Source organism: Hippocampus guttulatus, chromosome 23 (assembly GCF_054856545.1).
Source record: "Hippocampus guttulatus isolate MCC_2025c chromosome 23, RoL_Hgut_1.0, whole genome shotgun sequence".
NCBI lineage: Eukaryota > Metazoa > Chordata > Actinopteri > Syngnathiformes > Syngnathidae > Hippocampus > Hippocampus guttulatus.
The window spans coordinates 5,330,367-5,349,043 of NC_141283.1; the positions used below are offsets into that span (position 1 = coordinate 5,330,367).

Consider the following 18,677-nt stretch of genomic DNA (forward strand, 5'->3'; position numbering starts at 1 on the left):
AGATAGAAGACAAACGGAGTCAAGACACAAAAACAAAATGTCGGCCAGCATGTCCCACTTCAACGTGAATGCATAACATTGAGCGTGCACTGTGCAAGGAATGAGGTCTAGTATACTGGTAACATTCCACTGTTTATTACTGGTCTACTGTGTTCCATTTCCCCCCCCCCCCATTTTCTTTTTTTTTTTTTTTTACGAAAATCATGTCAAAAATCTTTCTGTAGGATATATTTTCTTAGAAAACATACAAAATTGTATAATACATTTATTTTACATTTGGAATATCCTCTGGCTTTTGTTTAGGATCGGACTAGACTCCTTTTCTTATTTTCCGCATCTTACCGTGTTCCGCAAAAATGCATCGAAAGAGCAAACGTACGCCCGGAGAGATTTTGCAAAGAATATCAAACAAGTTCCATACATGCAAACGCACAATGCGGTGCCATGCAGACGCAGTTCATTTTGTCACCTTCCCACTTCTCCCCCCCCCCCCCACCCCCACCCCAAAGCCTTCATGCCTTCTCGCAATACATCCACGACACGCCGTGCCGTTCAACCGTTTCGACTGCTCTTTCCTAAGCGGGGCAAAGTCTGACCGATGGCAGGTCGAAGTGAGCGTTCGACACCGACTTGTCAGAAGAAGCTCTTCCATACGCCGAGCTGTCACTTGCAACTAGAAACCCGCGGTTGTCAAATTCAGATGCAACTTTCCGTGCCGTCACATATTTCACACAGTCTCGTGCAACGTTGAGCCCTCATGAGGAGTGCGATCGTTCTCCAAGACACACACACACACACACACACACACTGAGGAAAATAGAACATTTAATGATGCCTTGGGCAGATGCGGATGCGGGCGAGTTTCCACGATGCCTAATTTGAGGTGAAAAACTGGCCAAAGGTGAAATGTAGAAAGACATTTCCAAAATAAAAATATCCAGAGGGACAAAAAAAAAAAAAAGCAGTTTTGGAGGGAAAAAAAATCAATTGAAGCGGGTCAAGTCTGCAAATTCAACCACCTAGGCGGTGTCGTCGTTTCCGCGGAAACCGGGTCGAAATGGCTCGTGGAGTTTAAAAGGTTGCCGGGCGCCGCGCGAGCCTGTCGCCTCTTTCTTGGCTGAGCGGACCGCTTTGCGCCTCGCTCTTGCGGCTCACGTCTGACCCACAAATATTTCGACAGAGCAATCGTCTACATATTCCTAATTTGCGTACACTTCTGGTCAGCTGGTTTTCACATCTACTGGACCTAATAATGGAACGGTGAGTATGCTGCGGTCGCTATACCAAAATGAAAGACACCGCCGAGCGGGTGCCCAAAGGGGACCGCGCTCGACTACGGGTCGCTTCGAGCGGCCGGCGGGGCCCCCGGCGCGAGCGGCGTCCGCCGCGCACCGTCGGCGTTGTCGAATTGCGTAATTCGTCTCGCGGTCACGGCCGAGAGGACCGACGGCTCAGACGTTGGTCACGTGATCGGGATTCTCCCGGACGTCGATGCACTCGATCTCCTCGCGCTCCCTTTCCCTCTCCCGTTCGCGCTCCCGTTCTTTCCGCTTGGCCCGCTTCTTTTTCTTGTGTCTCTTCTTCGAGGGCGGGAAGAAGGTGAGGAAGACGGGCAGGATGACGAAGCAGTGGAGCACGGTGCAGCCGGCGGTGAGCAGCGAGCACTTGAACAGCGTGTAGGTCAGATTGGAAGGCACAAACACTAAAGGGATGATCCCGATCACGAAGCAGGACGCGTTCTGCAAGATGGCCGCCCCGTGCTCCTCGAGCGCCGACTTGATGCACTGCGTCCGCGTGTGCTCGGTGGCCAGCACAAAAGTGTAGAGGTGCGGCGCGCAGTGATCCACGGCGAAGTTCAGGGTATAAATAAGGCACAGGATCGAGATGCTGTCCATCCCGACGCTCCAGAGAGTCATCAAACCTAAGACGCCCAGCTCCACCGACGTGACGGTGAGGATGAGCCAGAAGTTGCCCAAGGGGTTGACGACGAGGAAGAAGGTCAGGATCAGGACGGCCAGGACGCTGAAGCCCGAGGTCAGGATGGGAGAGACGACGGAGGAGCCGTAGCGGTCCATGAACACAAACGTGGGATTGAAGGCGATGAATTTGATGCTCTCGATCAGCATGAGGGGGCGGAGCTTCTCCAGCAGCTCCACCACCTCCTCGCGCTTCTTCTCCGTGGTCCGCGCCACCAGGTACAAGCGCGAGGCGATGATGTCGTACTCCTTGCCGTCGCGGTTTCGGGAGAAGATGATGTCCTCCGTGAAATGCCGGTACTCGGGGCTGCGCAGGAACGAGCCCCTGAGAAGGCGCACAAAGTCGCTCTTGCCCGAGGCGCTCGCGTTGAGCGCGCGCAGGTAGCCGAAAAAGTTGTCGATCCAAGAGATCTTGTTGAAGCCGTGACCCAGCGTCTTCAAGTGCTCCTGCACCGTGGCGTTCCAATACTCCACGGGCTCGTAAATGTAGAAGCCGATGACGGGACTGTAGTTGCTGAAGTATTTCTGCTGAGTCAGCGCGTAGGAAACGCTGGGCGAGTTGCTGGCCAGAAGGTTGACGATGTTGGAACCGTCGCTGATTTGGAGGCATCCCATGAACGAGAAGGACGCGTAGATGAGATAGAGGATCACCACGAAGGGCTTGACGTAGGTGTTGGTGATCCACTCCGTGTAGTGTTCGCGCAGGAAGTGCTGGATGAAGTGATTCTGGTAAGGGACGCTGTCGTGGTGCGTCGAGAGGTCGTGGCCGTCGCTCATCATGGTTTTGAACCAGGTGGGCTGGCGCTCCAAGTACTCCGCCGAGGGGATTTTGCAGCAGAAAACGCTGTGGTAGCGGTTCTGCTCCAGTTGCCCCGCAAACACCAAGCAGGAGCCGTAGAAGGAGAAAACGTAGAAGTAGTTGACCAGGATGGCCACGCACATGCTCTGGCAGAAGATCTTCACCGACTCGATGTTGGTGAAGGGGCTGGCCCCCATGCCGAAGGTGATGATGTAGAGCGAGCTGGTCATGGTGTAGCACACCATCACGTCGGCAAAAGCCTCGGCCACGCGCTCCTTAAAGGGCAGGTTTTCCCTCGTTCTCCTCCAGCCTGCCAGCAGCTCGAACACCCCTTTGGTCCCGTGACCTACGAGGGATGGGGGTGGGGGGGGGGGGGGGCACACGGAGAACCAGAGACACACTTTTCAAACCTCTCCCGGCTGGCGCGGCCGGATGAGCGCCATGCGCGTTCTTTTGGAGCCGCTCGGCGCCCCCCCCCCCCTCCTCCCTCCCCTCGGGCGTCCTCAAATGAGATTGCTGGGAAACGGTCAAACGTGTCGTCGGTCGGTTAAAAAAAAAAAAAAAAAAAAAGTGACTTTTTTTTTTTTTTCCCCCCAAAGAAGCCGAAGCAAAACGAGGGAAGGAATATGTGCCTGGGAGGCGAGCGGCCGCTCGATGCTAATCCGCTTTGGAGCTCGCTGGAAATTCTGCGAATGTCCGAATGCTGAATGAGGCGCCGCCGCAATGGCGGCAGGATGACCAAAAAAGGCTTTTGAGAGAAGGAAGGCGAAGCCGTTAGCCGAGGTTCGGCGACGAAAGGGCGCGCGAACCGCTCACAAGCCGCGGCGCGTCCCGGCCGGCCAAACGTTTGATGCCGAAGGGGCCGCGCCTCTTCAACCGATTCCAGAATTCGCTCTAACGTGTCATTTCAAACGCCGCGTTATTGACCGACTCGCGTTGAAAGGGTTTCAAAATGAGCGCGCCATTTGGTACGACGCTTGCTTTGTTCTTCCCGGCGCGGCGATGAACGGACGAATAACGGCCTCCGTAACCGGCTGCAAAGCCCTTTTCCCGCGCGCGGGTTTCTGTCTGGCAGCCACTGCAGCAGCAGAGCCGGAGTGAGAGAAAGAAAAGAAACGAGATTGCAAAGGGGGCGTGTTGGACTGCGGACGAGATCGAAACTCAATAGAAACACGTGAGGGAGGTGAAAGAGAGAGCGAACAAAATCAATCTTCAGATAAATATCAAGATATCATTTCAAAATGGGCCCATCTTGGGGACGTTTCTAAATCCAGAGTGCCGCAAGCCATCCTAAAAAGTGTTATTCATGCCCCGTGCGTTTGATTGCGTGTGAATATTCTATATCGGGATGAACGCTGCAGCGCGATCACCCATGGGAGTCGACCAAAAAAGGTGTGGCGGAGGATCATCTCTTTTTCATGGGACGTGCTGCAGGAAGCGCGGTCTCAAAAGAATTGAAGATGGGCTAAATATAGCAGCTCGGAGCGACAAAGTGTTGCATTTTTCAAGGGGTCGTCGCCGATCAAACTTGGTAGAAAGATATCTTCAGTCGCGCTGGGCTATTTGGAGATGATTTTTGACAGGATTTTCTTGTGAAGTCAGATGAAGAGGAGAACAAGACGGCAATATTGGCCCTTTTCCGTCGCGGTGGACGTCGTGCCGTGGCTGCGGGCTAACTCGTTAGCAGAAACGGTTTTTCGGGAAACTGGGCCAGATTCAAGACGGGCCCTTATAACCAAGAAAAGAAGGAAATGTACGTGTCGTGAATTCTCAACGTGAGGTGCCACAGGAGGAGATCGGAGGGGGGGGGGGGGTCTGTATCCATTTCAGACGGCAACCCCGATGCGACGTTGATGCAGTGCTAGGAGGCGTACGCGTCAGTCGGGGCCTCCGGGGGGGCTGGGGGGGGGGGGTGGACATCTGCTGTCTCTAAGGTCCTGTCACATCAAATTATAGACTTCATCAAGTCCTCTCCATCTTGCTGCAACGCCTCCTCTCTCCTTTTCTGGCGCTCAACGTCCTTTTCATCCCTCCTCCCGTCACGTCACGCATCTTTTCCTCGGGTCCCTTTTTCAAAGCGGCACCCCGACTGCACCTCCGCCCTCTCGGTCACAAGAAATTCACGACGACGACGACGACTCTCCTACAATAGATCCCAACTTCAGAAATGACAATCGGCCCGCGAGGACTATTTTTTTTTTTTTCGAGGAATAAACAACTCTCGAGGGAATGAATCAGCGTGACAGCGAGCAATTCCCTCTGCAAAACGTGGATTCAATATTAATGGGACCGTTTTCTATTTGTAGGTCAAGAAAAAAAAAAAAAACCCGAAAGGCAATCGAAAGAGTGACGATTCGATCCGAAGGTCTCGGCGCCTCGATCAAGCGTTACGTCGACGGCAAAGGAAGCGCGGCCTCTCGTACTCACCCATGGCGAAGAAGGGAATCCCGAGGAGCGTGGAATTGAATTTCCCATCGGATATGAAAAAGATCCCCGCGGCCGTCACGTTGGCAATGCAGATGGTCAAGACCCCCAGCAGGCCCAGGAAGGGCTTCCCCCTCAAACAGTCCCGCATGGAACTGGAGATGGTGGCGGCCAGGAGCACCAGCACCAGGCTCACCAACACCTCCCCCTTGGCCAGCACGCCCGTCTGATGGAAGTCTCGCCACAAGCTGAAGGAGGTGAGGGAGTGGACGTGCAGCCGGTCGGGTCCGCGCGGAGCTTTGGCGGTCGACAGCCGACTGACCAGGGCGCAGAATTCATTCTCCCAACGTTCCGAGATGGCGTCCTGCACCACGGGGCCGTTGTCGCGGAGGTAGTAGGTGATCTGGACGGCGCGGGCGAACTTCACTTGTTGGTCGCGGCTGTTGGGGGAGAAGGACACGCCTCCTAGCTGATGACCGATGAAGGACACCCGACCATCCTGCAAGGGGTTGAAAGGACGTGGCCGTTAGCGTTCGCCCGCGGCGACGTTCTATTTCGCACGGCGCATGTTCGGCACCACCGGAAGTTGTTAGCGGTCCGCGACGGTGGCTTGTGATCGGAGCCGCCGCGACATGTCTTTTTAAAACATTTTTTCAAAATTTGAATGATTAGAAACATCGTCGAGGGTATGACATCGGGTCCCGATGTCATGAAAAACGCAGCGCTCCTCAAAATTTCAAGACTTCTGCCATTTCGAAGGCATGACACCGGCCACTTTGATTGGAAGTCATCTTTGTTCATGCCCACAACGGCGCAAAACGCCCTTTCGAACATGTGCCGTGATGCGTTCGCTTGCGCAGATTTACACCGCGCCTCATGCCGCACTTGCACCGAGCCCGAAAATAGACATTGCACGCGTATTCCGCCCTTCTCTTCGAACGCCTTGTATGTGGAAATAAATCACTTTACGGGGCCTTTCAACGACCCCTCAAGTCAACTGCTGTTGGCCCAGTTTGCTGAAAATCCGCTTTTTTTTTTTTTTTTGCAGGTCTGTGGCATATTACAAACTCTTTTCTATTATGAAATTGCACGTGAGTGATTTGCACTGCGCGTTTTTATCATCGGCGGCCCCGCCGAGGCGAGAAGACAGAGGGGGAAATAAACGCAGGGAATATCCGCAGCAGCACCGAGCACAAGTGGGTTTGAAGAATAAGCACTCACAACATTATGAGCACTTGCCTCGTATAATGAGATCACACGCAAGAGGCGTCTCCAATATTGCGCCTCTCACAACGGTAATGCACAACTTAGATAGGCGGACTATTAGAGAGGCATTCGTTAAAGCGGTGCATCGGGAGCGCCGTGTCTATTTTGACCTCCTCGATGATCCTCGTCAGAAAAAACAAAAAACAAAGCAACGACATATATTATGAGCTCGGTATTTTTTGTCGCCCACGTCGCGGCGAGCTGCTCTCACTCATTCAAAAGGCATCATACACACAAACAACACGCTGTTGCTGCCACCGAGAGCTTATTCGTTCATTTGAACGAAATGTTTTGGTTTTCCAAAAAGGTTCAAGTGATCTTCAAAGACGCTCTCGACTTGCTTTTTTATCGCCTCGTACGCATACGGGAGAGCGGGCCCCCCGGGGGACATTTATTGGCCCGCGTGGACTGAAGGCCATCAGCCGGCACGGCTTGCCGCCTCGTCCGCTCTGCCGTCTTCCGACGGCATCGCCTCGCCATGACTATTTCAACTGTGACGGACCTGCTGCATGCGGCCGCTGCTGCATCTCGCCTCCTGCTGTATAATTCATTCGGGAGGGGGGGGGGGGAATTGGGGCGGGCTGGAGGTGGGGGGGGGGGGGCAAAAGAAGCACTCAACTCTGTGTGAGATACACTGACAGGCAGAGGTGGAAAGCAGTGGACAATTCTTGTGTGGTGTCGATTTTATGAGGTATGGGGGGGGGGGGGGGGTTGTTAAATGTCCTTCATTTTATTTCATCAAGCGGCTGCGCCGAATTAAATCATCTGCATCCACATACATGGGAATACAGATATCGTCTACTTAAACAACGCACTTGGATCCAGATGGTTCTATTTCAGGCAACCACTTGATAAAATAAAAAAATCGATCGAAACTTTGTTTTTTTTCAGTGTACAATAACTTCGAGAGCTTTCTTCATTCCGTTGGAAGTGAAAGGGTCACGACCTTCCTGAACTGGTTTGGCATTTCAAGTTAAGAGAGTGCTTAAAGTGTCTTTTATTTGACTGGGTTGTAAAGATGGGCAGCGGGGGGGGGGGGGGGGGGCGTGCCGAGCATCCAGCAGGAGAGAGACCAGCAACGGAAAATTTAACAACGGCACCCGATCCAATTTCAAATCATTGTGCAGTTTCAGAGACGAGTTCGGGACTTAAGATAAGGAGCCAGCGGACCGCAAATCCGCAGGACGGGACGCGCAAGGGCCACTGGGATCAAACGCCATCACTTCTCATTCCTTTTCATCGAAATTCAAGAAGTCCGGGTCTTGATTTCATGGATCTAACCAAACTGCCGATTCATTAATCGCCCGTAGACGAAAGATTGAATGTATCTGTGTCGACTTCGGACAACGCACGCTGCAGAGTAGCACCGTTTCATTCATATTTTTTCCACATTGAAAGTGCCGTGAAGGGCACCGTAAGTCGATACAAAGCGAGGTTGCCTTTAAGAAAATGCACCCCAATCACGCAGCAAGAAGCACGCCAGTCCCACTGCTGCATTACAAAGGAGAGGAAAAAAAAAAGGCTTTTGATCGGTCATGAGCAATTGTTGCAAATGGTGTATTCCGGGGGCGCCGCACGAGTGCAGTTCGAGGTCACGACAGAAGGTGGAAAATGAATTCCGATGGAGTCTATTCGCAATTGCAAATCGTGTCATGCCGCATGTGTTGCCGGGAGATGGCAAGAGGGAACCACTGCATAAAAAAAAAAAGGAAAAAAAAGAAAGAGGGCATCCCCGCGCGTGTGCGGAGAGCCGCACACGCAACGGAGCCGATCGATTGACCTGCACCAACACACGGGAGGGTGAGACGTCGGAAAGCTATTGCGGATGTCTGCCTTACGGGGAGGGTGCCCTCGTCGGCTGTCACATGTTCCGTCATGTGCCGCACACGGCCGCGAATGCAGCATCCATTCAGAAATCGCGGCAAAGGCTGCAACGTCAATTTGCATCCTGCGCCATCGCCTTCCGTTTCGTGGGGGGGGGGGGGGGGGGTGGCGCGGCCTGCATCGAAGGCTCGCTCACCTTTAACGTGGTGTTGGGGTAGCCGACGGGCACCTTGTGGAAAGTGCTGTTGGAAAGCACCGCCCGTCGGATGTCTTCGAAGACGCCGATGATATCATCCAGCAAGCAGCGCTCGTCTCGGTGGCTGAGCACGCAGAGGTGCGCGAAGGTGTAGTTGAATCCTTTGTAATGGACTCGCAAATCCAGCACCCGCTTGTGAACTTGCAGCACCTGGTCGGCCAGCTCCAGGATGTTGCCCCCGGACTTGGCCAGCAGGATCAGCCTGCCGTACCTGCCCGGAGTGTGTAAATCCGAGTAGAGCTTGTGCTTGGACTGGTCGATGTGAAACAAGCTGTTGGCCAGACTTCGCTCGATCTTCGCCAGGCTGTGCGTCGGGGCCACCAGCGACTCGAGGTCCGTCTCGGGCTTGAAGCGGCTCAGCACCGTCGAGCCGAAAATGATGGTGAGAACGGCGGGCACGGTGAGGAAGAAAACGGGGTGTCTGCTCACGAACAAGCCGAGCCAGTAGAAGGAAGCCTTGAGCCCTCTGTGTATCACTTGCCGCAGCATCCTCCACAAAAATCCAGCTCGCAGATGCCCCGTCTCCTCCGATGAAGCACGTGTGACATCAGACCCTCGTTTCCCGGCTCGGTCCGATTCGGAAGACGAACGACGCCGCGCGCGCACACGCACGCACCTGCAAAGACAGCATTGCAGCAATTCGCCGCAAAGACGCGCGGAGACTCGCGGCGACGGTCGGACGGTCGCTCATTCGGCCTTCGTCGAGCCCCTCCGAAAGAATCCGTCTCGTCTGCTTTCAAGCCATTCCGCCCGTGCGTGTGCTGGGGGCGGGGCGAGGGGGGTGGGGGCAGCCGCGCGAGTGCCTCTGTACGGTAGCGGCTGCACACCGCTGACGAGTGGCGGCGGCGTGCAACGCGCGTGAGCGTGCGTGGCTCCCGTCTGCCTCCGCGCACGTTTCGCCAGCTGGGGGCGGCGGATGCTTAATTGTTGGCGTGTGACGAAAGGGCGACGCTGGTGGCGGCAACAGGCAAGGCGGCGACACCCCCCCCCCCCCCCCCCCCCCCCGCCCCTATTGTGTGGAGATTCGTGCCGGATGGGTTGCGCTAACACAGGCCATGTGACGTGAGCGGGAAAATTACACCCGTTACGCCCGCATTTCTTTTTGTATGAATTGACTTAACTATTCTGTGGCCTGAGAAATAGAATGTACGCAGCCCCTTCAGAAATTGCGTGAACCCTGAAGGAATCTGACAGGGAATTAACCCCCCCGCCCCCTCAAAAAAAATAAATAGACAGCATCCATTTATCTTTTGCTCTCCCCAGAGGCCACCGATTGACGCTCCCTTTATAGATCGTAACAGAGCAAACTGATTGGCTAGAGGCTTGTGACGTCATTGGCTTTCACAATCAATTCTTTTGACTGGAAAAAAATAGTCATAACCAATGCAATCCAAACGAGCTTCACCTGATTCAGATGTTTTTGGGATGCTTATTAAAATCCTCCGCGCGTACTCGTAAAAAACAGACTAGGCGGCCCATCCCAACCGTTTCAATGTATCGCGTAATCAAGCATCAAACGAGCACCTTTGTTAATCAATTACTCATTCATGAATCGTTTACATCTCGGCACAGGAACTCTATGAAGGGACGCATCAAGTGTTTGTTTTTTTTTCTGATTGTTTCACAGCCCCCGGGCCGTAGTTTGGATACTCTGTCGTATGTCCTGTTGTAGATTTAGATTTACAAGCTGATTCCCCCCCCCCCCTCCTCAAAAGTACCTACAGAAGCACGCACAAGCGGTGGTTTAATAATTGATATGGGAACTATAAGAAGAGCAGCCCGCTAACACCTCAGCACTACGCATAGCACGCTTGAAGAATCTGCAGATGCAGCCCATAACAACCCCCTGAAGGATTTGCATTTGAAGTTGTGCACAATTGGCCTTCTGAGTTGTTTTTTTTCCCCACCACTCGCCCACATGAAAAGATGGCGTATTCCTCGGAGAGAATGCAAGCGCAAGAAGGAGAAGGGAAAAAAAAAAAAAGAGAAATCACAGAAGGTAGGTCGGTAGTTGAGATATATTGTATTTGGCTCCCGTTCAATGCGAGGTGAAAAGTTAGCTAAATATAAATTATAATTCACCGGTGGGACAGCATTGCCCGATATGCATGTTCGGAATCAAATTATTCTTTGATAGCCACGGTTGCATTTGAATTCTTAGTAGCACTTATTTTGTGATTTTTTTTTTTTCTTAAATACACCCGAAGCATGCTTTTGCAGCAGCGTTTTTAGTTTGCAAGCTCTATAAACGCACAACGGTACAACACCAAATTTAAACAGGCAAAAGCCGTCACCAAAAATATCCATCAGAATGACGGTCCCAATTTTTAAATCTGATCTCATGGTCACTTGTGCAAAATGTACTGGTTAATAAACTCATTTTGTTCCGCTTCAACTTTCGACAGGGTCTCGTATTCGATACGATAGCGCTTCAGTTGCATCATCTTCTCGGCGATCAGGGCGGAAAGTTGCTGCCGTTGGGCCTCCCTTTGCTTCGCCACAAACTTGAGCAGGTTTCTCGTCCCGAGCGCCTTCAACTTTTCTCTCTCCGTCTCGTTCGCCAACGCATCCACCAGGTCCATCAGACCTCCGATTATCTTCAGGAACTGCACAATTTTGTCCAAAAAATCTTTGCAGTCTTCTTTCAGCTCCGCCGTCTTTTGGCTGACGTCCGGCTCGAGCGCTCGAGCTTGTTGAGTTCGTCGAAATAGCAGCCCGCCTCTGCCAACGCATCTTTAGCCATAGTCCGCGCGGCTGCGGCGAAGCCTCGCAACTCCCGGTTGAGACAACTACTTCTTGAAGAGGGCATATGGTATGATATGGGGAAACAAAAAACAAGATGGCTACCATAGAAACCAAAACAGGGAACATCAAGTAGATTTTAGCATAACTGTAACGGATGTAAGAATGCATCATGAAGTCGACAAAAGCACGCCACCGACATCGTGATCAAAAGAGCTCACCCGCTGTACGAGGCGGATGTCGGTCAGTATCTTGGAAACGTACATTCATGTAGCGTTTGAGTTCTGGATTATCTTGGGGGTGGGGGTGGTGTTCCAAAGGTTCTTTTTTGTCACACTTGAGGGAGACGTGTTTGTGACGCAGAGGATCAAAGCTTCAACATGGCATCATATGTCGATGTCGAAGGCTCACTGACTGACAGTTTCATCGGCAAACATCGTTCTGTGACAAAACGACTTCAAAAAGGCTTTTCCATACTGTCGGTTGAGATATCAGGAACTGATTGCCAACACTCAAGGCTGCCTTAAACGTAACTCGAACGAGTCGGGGGGGGGGCCCCCTGCCACGGTCAGTCTTGTGTAACGGGACAATGAAGGATGACACCACCCCCCCCCCCACCACCACCACCACCACTCCCACCCATCCCTCCTTCAGACAGACAAAAGCCTCAAAGTGACACAGCAAGGCTCATCGCCGCTACTTCAACTCTAATGTATTTCATCTGTGCGCTGAGGACAGACCAGACCCAAGGGAGAAAAAAAAAAAAGAAAAAAAAAAGAGGATCCGCCGCCTCCTCAAAATAGCTTCATCGATATATGTGTAATGAGGAGTGGTCATGCGGAGGCATGATGAGCATATTACAAAGCGGCGGCAAGAATGACCTTTTCACCTTCACCTCAGCGCCGCCCATTTGACACGCTCGCCGTCCTTCCAGTGACACGCTTCAAATGTGCTTTTACGCCAAGGGACTGCGCATTTATTTGCAAGTTCCTTTCCCGTATTGTATTTCCAAACACGTAGCAATGCGAAATATTTCAAAGTGATGAACGTTTCTCGCCGAGCCAGTCGAACCGTTGTAACCTGAACGCTTGCTTTGTCAAATAATTTCGGGCATCCGCTGAGTAACATTTCATGAAATCGACTGCGCAAAGGTGAAGATCCGTCGCATTCTTTCCGCGACGGCCTTCGTACGTCGTCGGCGCAGGTCCACTTGGCCGCAAGCCGTATGCACGTTTGATGACGCGGGGGGTTACATTTCAGGATTCTGGGGTAGTTCTGTCAGGTTCCAACTGAATTATGGAGACATTTATGTGTACTGGGACTGCGGTGAATTATTTATATTTTACCAGGCTTGAACTGGGCTTCCATTTCGCTCCGAGTTGCTGCTGAGCCAATACTCGGAAGTTCGAGGCTGCATGCAGATTTGAATGAAATCGAACCTCTGTAATCACTTAGCGAAAACATATCAGTTAGTTCTCAATCTTATGTTCTCACAGGAAAAGGCCAGATCACAACGACAAAAAAAAAACAAAAAAAAAAACAAACGTGGAACCAATTGGAAAGCATTTTTTTATCGCTCAGCAACAACAGTGACACATTGACACGCGTCCTCGCGAGCACGTCCAGGCTTCACCTGGTAAGATTGGAGGGAAATTTCTTTCCACAACAGACGCAGCTTGGAAAGAACATTGTTCTCCTCTGGGGTCATTAATTTTAAATCCTCACCACTTCACTCTCCGCCCACATCCCCCCCCCCCCCCGCCCCCTGCCTCCCCTTCAGAAAAAGCACAGGGAGAGACCGAAAGAAATAAAACAAGAGGGGGTGGGACAGCTGGAGGCAGCCATCTTGGACTTGGTTAAAAGCATAATCCCGGTCGCGCTGCATCAGCAGCAAAAAGAGAGAACGGGAAACCCCTTTGCGGAGGGTGCGCGCGTGCGTGCTCACTGCAGATATGGGTGAGGCGCGGGGGCCATTGCAAGAGAATCTGTGCACTCCAGTTCGATTCTGCTCTTGTCCAAAATCTCTCGAGTGGATAAGCTCAAAAGGAAGGAAGGAAAGGCTTCGATGTACAAACCTATCTGCACGTAGCAACCGTGCGTCTGCACGCTCGGGCGGCTCTCGCGCAACATTTCGAGTGATCCAATGTCAAAGACTAAAAATACGTTTCAAGACCGGTTTTTGAAGATGGACGACGTTCAGCGGGAGGTCATTCCAAAAAGAAAACGATGTCCGGAGGAAGTGACTTCTTAAATATGCAAGGATATGATTAGCGTAAAGAAATAAATGGGAATGGCAAAAGAGCTTGGAGAAACGTTTGAGAAATCAGAGGAAAAGGGTACAGCAAACGAGCGGGGCCGGTTGACGGAATTGTGAGGCGCCTCGAAACCGCAGGCAAAGATGTGACGAGGCGCGGCGCGAGGCGCAAGGCGCTTTCTATTTCGGGGGTTTGAGGCGCGTCTCTCGTGATCCATTTTTATCCTTCTAACTCTCATCTTCCCACAGCTATTTTTACGACCTCTCTCCGTGCGCAAGTCTGCAAACGGATGCAACCATAGTTTGACAGTAAAATGACCCTGAATCTTGACGCAAGCGCGCGGGGGCAGCGTCGTAGTTACGGTTTCGCTTGGAGGGCCGTTATGATTTTTGGGAAAGCATATAAATGTTTCATCACCTCCACATATTACATACAGCGCACAACAAATTGATGGATAACTCGTTTTAAAATCAGAAGTCAAGAATAATGACTGTTATTGTGGCTTATGGATGACAATTTGAAATTTTGGCTCAGACTTTATTTAGCAAGCATCATGGAACTTGACATCCTTGATTTGCTTTCACGGGCCACATAAAAATAAAAATAAAGCAACAATGCCTCCATGTGCTCCGTCTCTGTGGTGGAGAAGTATACTGTGACTTTGCAAAAAAAAAAAAAGATTTCTCAGCAGGCAGCTCACAGTTGTCTCTCTCCCAGGAGCCTAATGGAGTTCTCTATCGTCTGTCACCTTGCGTACAACGGCGGAGTTTACAAAGATGCACTGGTGCAAACGCATTTTTTTTTCTAATGGTACCGAAATGCAGCATAAATTGGGTGGGATATTGTAGCTTTATTTTCATCCATTATTTCTTTGTGTTGTTATGATTGTAAGATATCAAACAATGAACAGGAAAGTAGCATCGTTTCACTTTTTGAGGCGGGGACAAAAGGCCGTACACAAAAGGCTTCAAGGCATAATGCGTCGGAGTGTGTCGAGAATGACATCTGCCGGTACTTTATATTGTCCTGTCGTCAGTTTCTCCTGTCACGTGACGACGTGTTTACATATGAACGCGTCGTGGACGTGCGCATGCGTAGTTCAGCCCGGAAAAGGGCGTGTTCGCGACTGTATATATTCATTACTCACTCAGCGTTATTACCTCTTAATTTATCATAAACTGGCTGCATTAGCAAGTTTTACACAATTCACAGGGATTGGCAAAATTTGTCCGCGGTTCAGGGAACGCTTCAGAAAACGGAGGTGGGTGATTTTGGACCGTGAGAGGAAGTCCCAGAGAAAACCCACGCAAGCGCGAGGAAAGCATGCGAAAACCACACGGGAGCCAAAGTTCGAACCCTGAACAGCAGAGGTGTGGTGCACACATCCCGACGACCCGTCCACCGTGTACATACAATGTGCAGTACAAGTTTATTTGTTGAGACTCATTCATTGTTAAGTGTCCTTGGGTGTCTTGAAAGGCGCTTATAAATAAAATCTATTATTATTATTATTATTATTTCAGGTCCGAGAGCAGAGCGAGGAATGAAGATTGCGACATATTAAAGCAATAAATGCCGCCATCTAGTGGTCAGAGAATAAACTACATCACGCAGTCGCCTCTATTACGGCGAGAAGCGAATAAAACAAACCCTGTAAATAAAAATAACGAAAGAAGAAACTCACCCTGGCTATGGCGGAGTAAAATATTCATTTTACTAAGTTCCATTTAAGGATACAGGAGGACAAAGATAGAATGCGATTCCCAATTTTGTTGTTCTGCAAAGTGGTAAACACCAACGGTTCTGAAACTTGATGATTTAAAACCACCGTCGTTACCGCTTAGCACGTCCACCTCACAGTGCAGAGGTGCAGGGTTCGATTCCGAACAAATGGAATGGATCGAGCCATGTTCTATGCACAAAAACGACCAGGAGAGGTCGCTAGTCGCCCGGACAAATCTCTCGTGTCGACACAAGCTTGGTCACGTTGGGCAGCATTCCAACAGTATTGAACTGAACGTGTCATTTTCGTCTTAACCAAATGACATGATAATGCAACGAATTAGTTCCCCCAATGCTTTGCAACGCGTGATCCTGTTTCCCTTCATGATCATTGATGTTGTTGAATCGAAATCATAAATCACGATCAATCATCTCAGGCCGTCTGTCAAATCCGAATGGAAATCAATCACGTCCACCAGTCAATCTGCGATAGAATGCTGCTGCAAAAAAAAAAAGGCGAACCACCCACCAAAAGCAAAACAAAATGGTGAAATGAAATCGATTTGCTGCGCGCGTGCACCAGACGCGTGCGCGCGCCCCGGGTGTTGCTGTTATCAATCCACCTGTTCGCGCGCTCGCATATCACGTGCTCGCGTCCCTCCTCTCGAACGAATGGAGCATCCGTCGGCTCGCCTCCCCCATCACGCGTCTGCATTTTTATTTGGATTGTTTTCTCGCAGCCAAGACGGCGACCGCCGCCTCTCGCCGAACGTGCCGATTGGACCCATCTCGAAGCGGTTTGGAATTCTGAGTCACAACACCGCCGCGTGAGAAACGCAGCGAACGCGCCACCCCGAGCTTTTTCCTTTTTTTTCTTTTTTTTTCTGGGTTGTATTCTTTGACATGGACGAAGTCCCGGTACCGGTAACACCTCGCCTTCTCGTGGCAGAGTGATAACTTTATTGATCACCACAGCCCCCCCCCCTTTTTTTTTTATGCGCCCTCTCAATGGGAGCGCGCTTTTTTCCTGGGGAATTACCCGTCGTTTTCCTTTGCCAATTATGTTCACTTTTGCTGCCTTCTGCTATATGCTGTCTCTGGTTCTCTGCGTGTCGCTCATCTTCTTCGCAATATGGCACGTAAGTACTTTGGATGCGGTTTATTTTTAGATGCGTTTCATGTCTCGCAGGGCACCGTGGCAAGACGTTTCGTCTAAGACGTCATTGATATCGGCGGACCATTTATCCTAATTTGTGTGGAATCCATTTCCGTCAATGAGCGGCGCGCACCTGTGTCATTGATCTCCCTGTCGCATGAATTCCCCCCCCCCCCCCACCCCCCACCACCACCACCTTCTTTTGTCACAATTGCTGCAATCTCGATCCGGCTTCATCAAACCCGCAACAATATCCCAAATCAATAAATCAACATTCTTCCCTGGTCTGCTCGCGAGTCCTGCAGCTTTCCACATCCACCCGTCATCAGAATCATCCTCGCCGCGCAGTGTAGGAATGACCGACTGCATCATTTGAATATGTTGAGATGGAACTTTTAGGACCCACCGTTGAGGTGGCCGATGCAGCTTTGCAAAAAAAAAAAAAAACAACAACAAAAAAAAAACATCACCATCACAATTATTGGCGCCGTGATGAAACGAACCCGATCATCAGCGACGTTTTCATTCCAAATGTGAGCTCCGCTGCATCTCTTATCAAGCTTCTTCTTAACCAGTCGTCGCCCGCCATAAGGTAGCGTACGAGGCTCCATTGAGCAAGTCGAAATACTGAGCAAGCGCAGCCCACAGTGGAAGCCTCAAGTCAGTGAACTGATGAGAGAAGAAAGTCCACCAAAAATCGGAGCTGACGAGCATGGCGAGGAGCCAGCGCATCACAAGGCATCCTCTCTCATCTCCCATTCATGCTGTCCTTAGTTATTCTTATTCCAAATGCCACTTTGCAAGCAAATTCTTGTGCAGGCTGGCCTATTTGTCAGTATTTTTTTATTTGGCTTTTTTTTTTTTTTTAAGTGGCATCTCCGTGAACGTGCACTGCCGAGAATGGCTGAAAACAAAGCGGAGCCAGCCAACAACAGCACAATCAGCATTGACAAATAAGCGAAAGTTACGATTTTGTTGGCTAAAGTTGCAGAATATTTTGTGACTTATAAATGACATATTTATAGTCAATTCGAGAAACAATGTGCTAAACCTCTTTAGCATAATGTTATTGTTGAAGAAGATTATGCTCGCTCTTACGAGTGCCCGTCAAGAGGCAAGCAGCAGCATTCTGGACCAACTGGAGATGCTGAACGGAGGAGCGGCTGACTCCAAAGTCAAGTGCATTCCAGCCATCCGGCCGAAATGTGATCAAGGCGTGAATTATTGATTACGATTACATTCTAATTGGGGGCACAGGTCCTCCAAAATGACGCCGCTATTTGCCAGCTCTTTTAAAAAATAAGGGACAGAAAGCAGATCGTGTCCACCAAACGCACGTGCTATTTTCTTTCCGGCTAATTTTATGATTTGGACGCTCGAACAAAGGTTTGCGTTGCGAGGCGCTCGATTGTGTTTTCTGCTTAAGACAGCAGAAAGAGCGGCGCCGCCTTCTCGCACCGACGTGTAGACACGCAGCAGAACAAGATCAGGCTGCACGCGGAGAGGAAACAAAATTAGGGAGCGTCTGCGTGTTGGGAATACGATGGCGGGGCTGTGGAAGCGCGTTGCAGAGCCAAGCACCTGCCGAAAGCCTCATTTACGCACTCATCCTGACAACTCGTTTTTTTTTTGGGGGGGGGGGGGGTTGGGTGGTGCTTTTAACGCAAAGTCTGAAATCGTGTTTACGCGACGGCCATTTTGCGGCCCGCCGTCCATTTTTCAGCGGCCCGCGACAACATTACTCTCATTTCACTTTCAAAGTCATTCCAACGCGCACCTTTGAGATTTTAAACACTGATATGGCCGAAACTGAGCCGAACGATGTTGTGCCATCTGCCTTGTCCTGTTTTTTGTTTTGGGTTGTTTTTTTTTTTTTTAGACAGAGGAGACGGCTAGCATGTCAACACGATCGGGATGGCGAGTTTCACCCCAAGTAGATCTGCTATCATACTGCTAAAAGAGTCCTAGCCCGAGAAGACAAGATCATTCTTCATTGATCCCCCCAGAGGGGCATTTCAGCGCAGATTGTTTCCAAAAAAATCAAAATCAAAAATAGGATCCAAGACAGAGCACTGTAATTGGAAGACGGTGTGTTCGTCGCGCGAGAAACAAGAGCACTCGCCCAAAGGGGGAGTTCACAGAAGCGATTATGTAGCGGTTGTAATTAACATAGCGGGTGACCCCGCAAGCTCCCTCGAGCCGCAATGAACGCTCAACACTTTTCACCAGGCCGACGGCGCTTGAGTCATTCCCTTCC

The 18,677-nt window shown here is 50.8% G+C and overlaps 1 protein-coding gene and 1 pseudogene across 1 annotated transcript; both read right to left on the reverse strand.

The window, feature by feature from the left end:
* Positions 1 to 812: 812 nt before the first annotated feature.
* LOC147185866 (patched domain-containing protein 1) lies at positions 813 to 9,442 on the reverse strand. The gene is made up of 3 exons (XM_086104544.1): positions 8,486 to 9,442; positions 5,203 to 5,698; positions 813 to 3,121 (listed from the first exon to the last, which is right to left on the reverse strand). Exons 1-3 carry the CDS (start codon positions 9,032 to 9,034, stop codon positions 1,452 to 1,454), a joined length of 2,715 nt encoding a protein of 904 aa, XP_085960670.1. The 5' UTR covers positions 9,035 to 9,442; the 3' UTR covers positions 813 to 1,451.
* Positions 9,443 to 10,271: 829 nt separating this feature from the next.
* Positions 10,272 to 11,883, reverse strand: LOC147185867 (intraflagellar transport protein 20 homolog pseudogene; annotated as a pseudogene).
* Between the last annotated feature and the right edge of the window lie 6,794 nt (positions 11,884 to 18,677).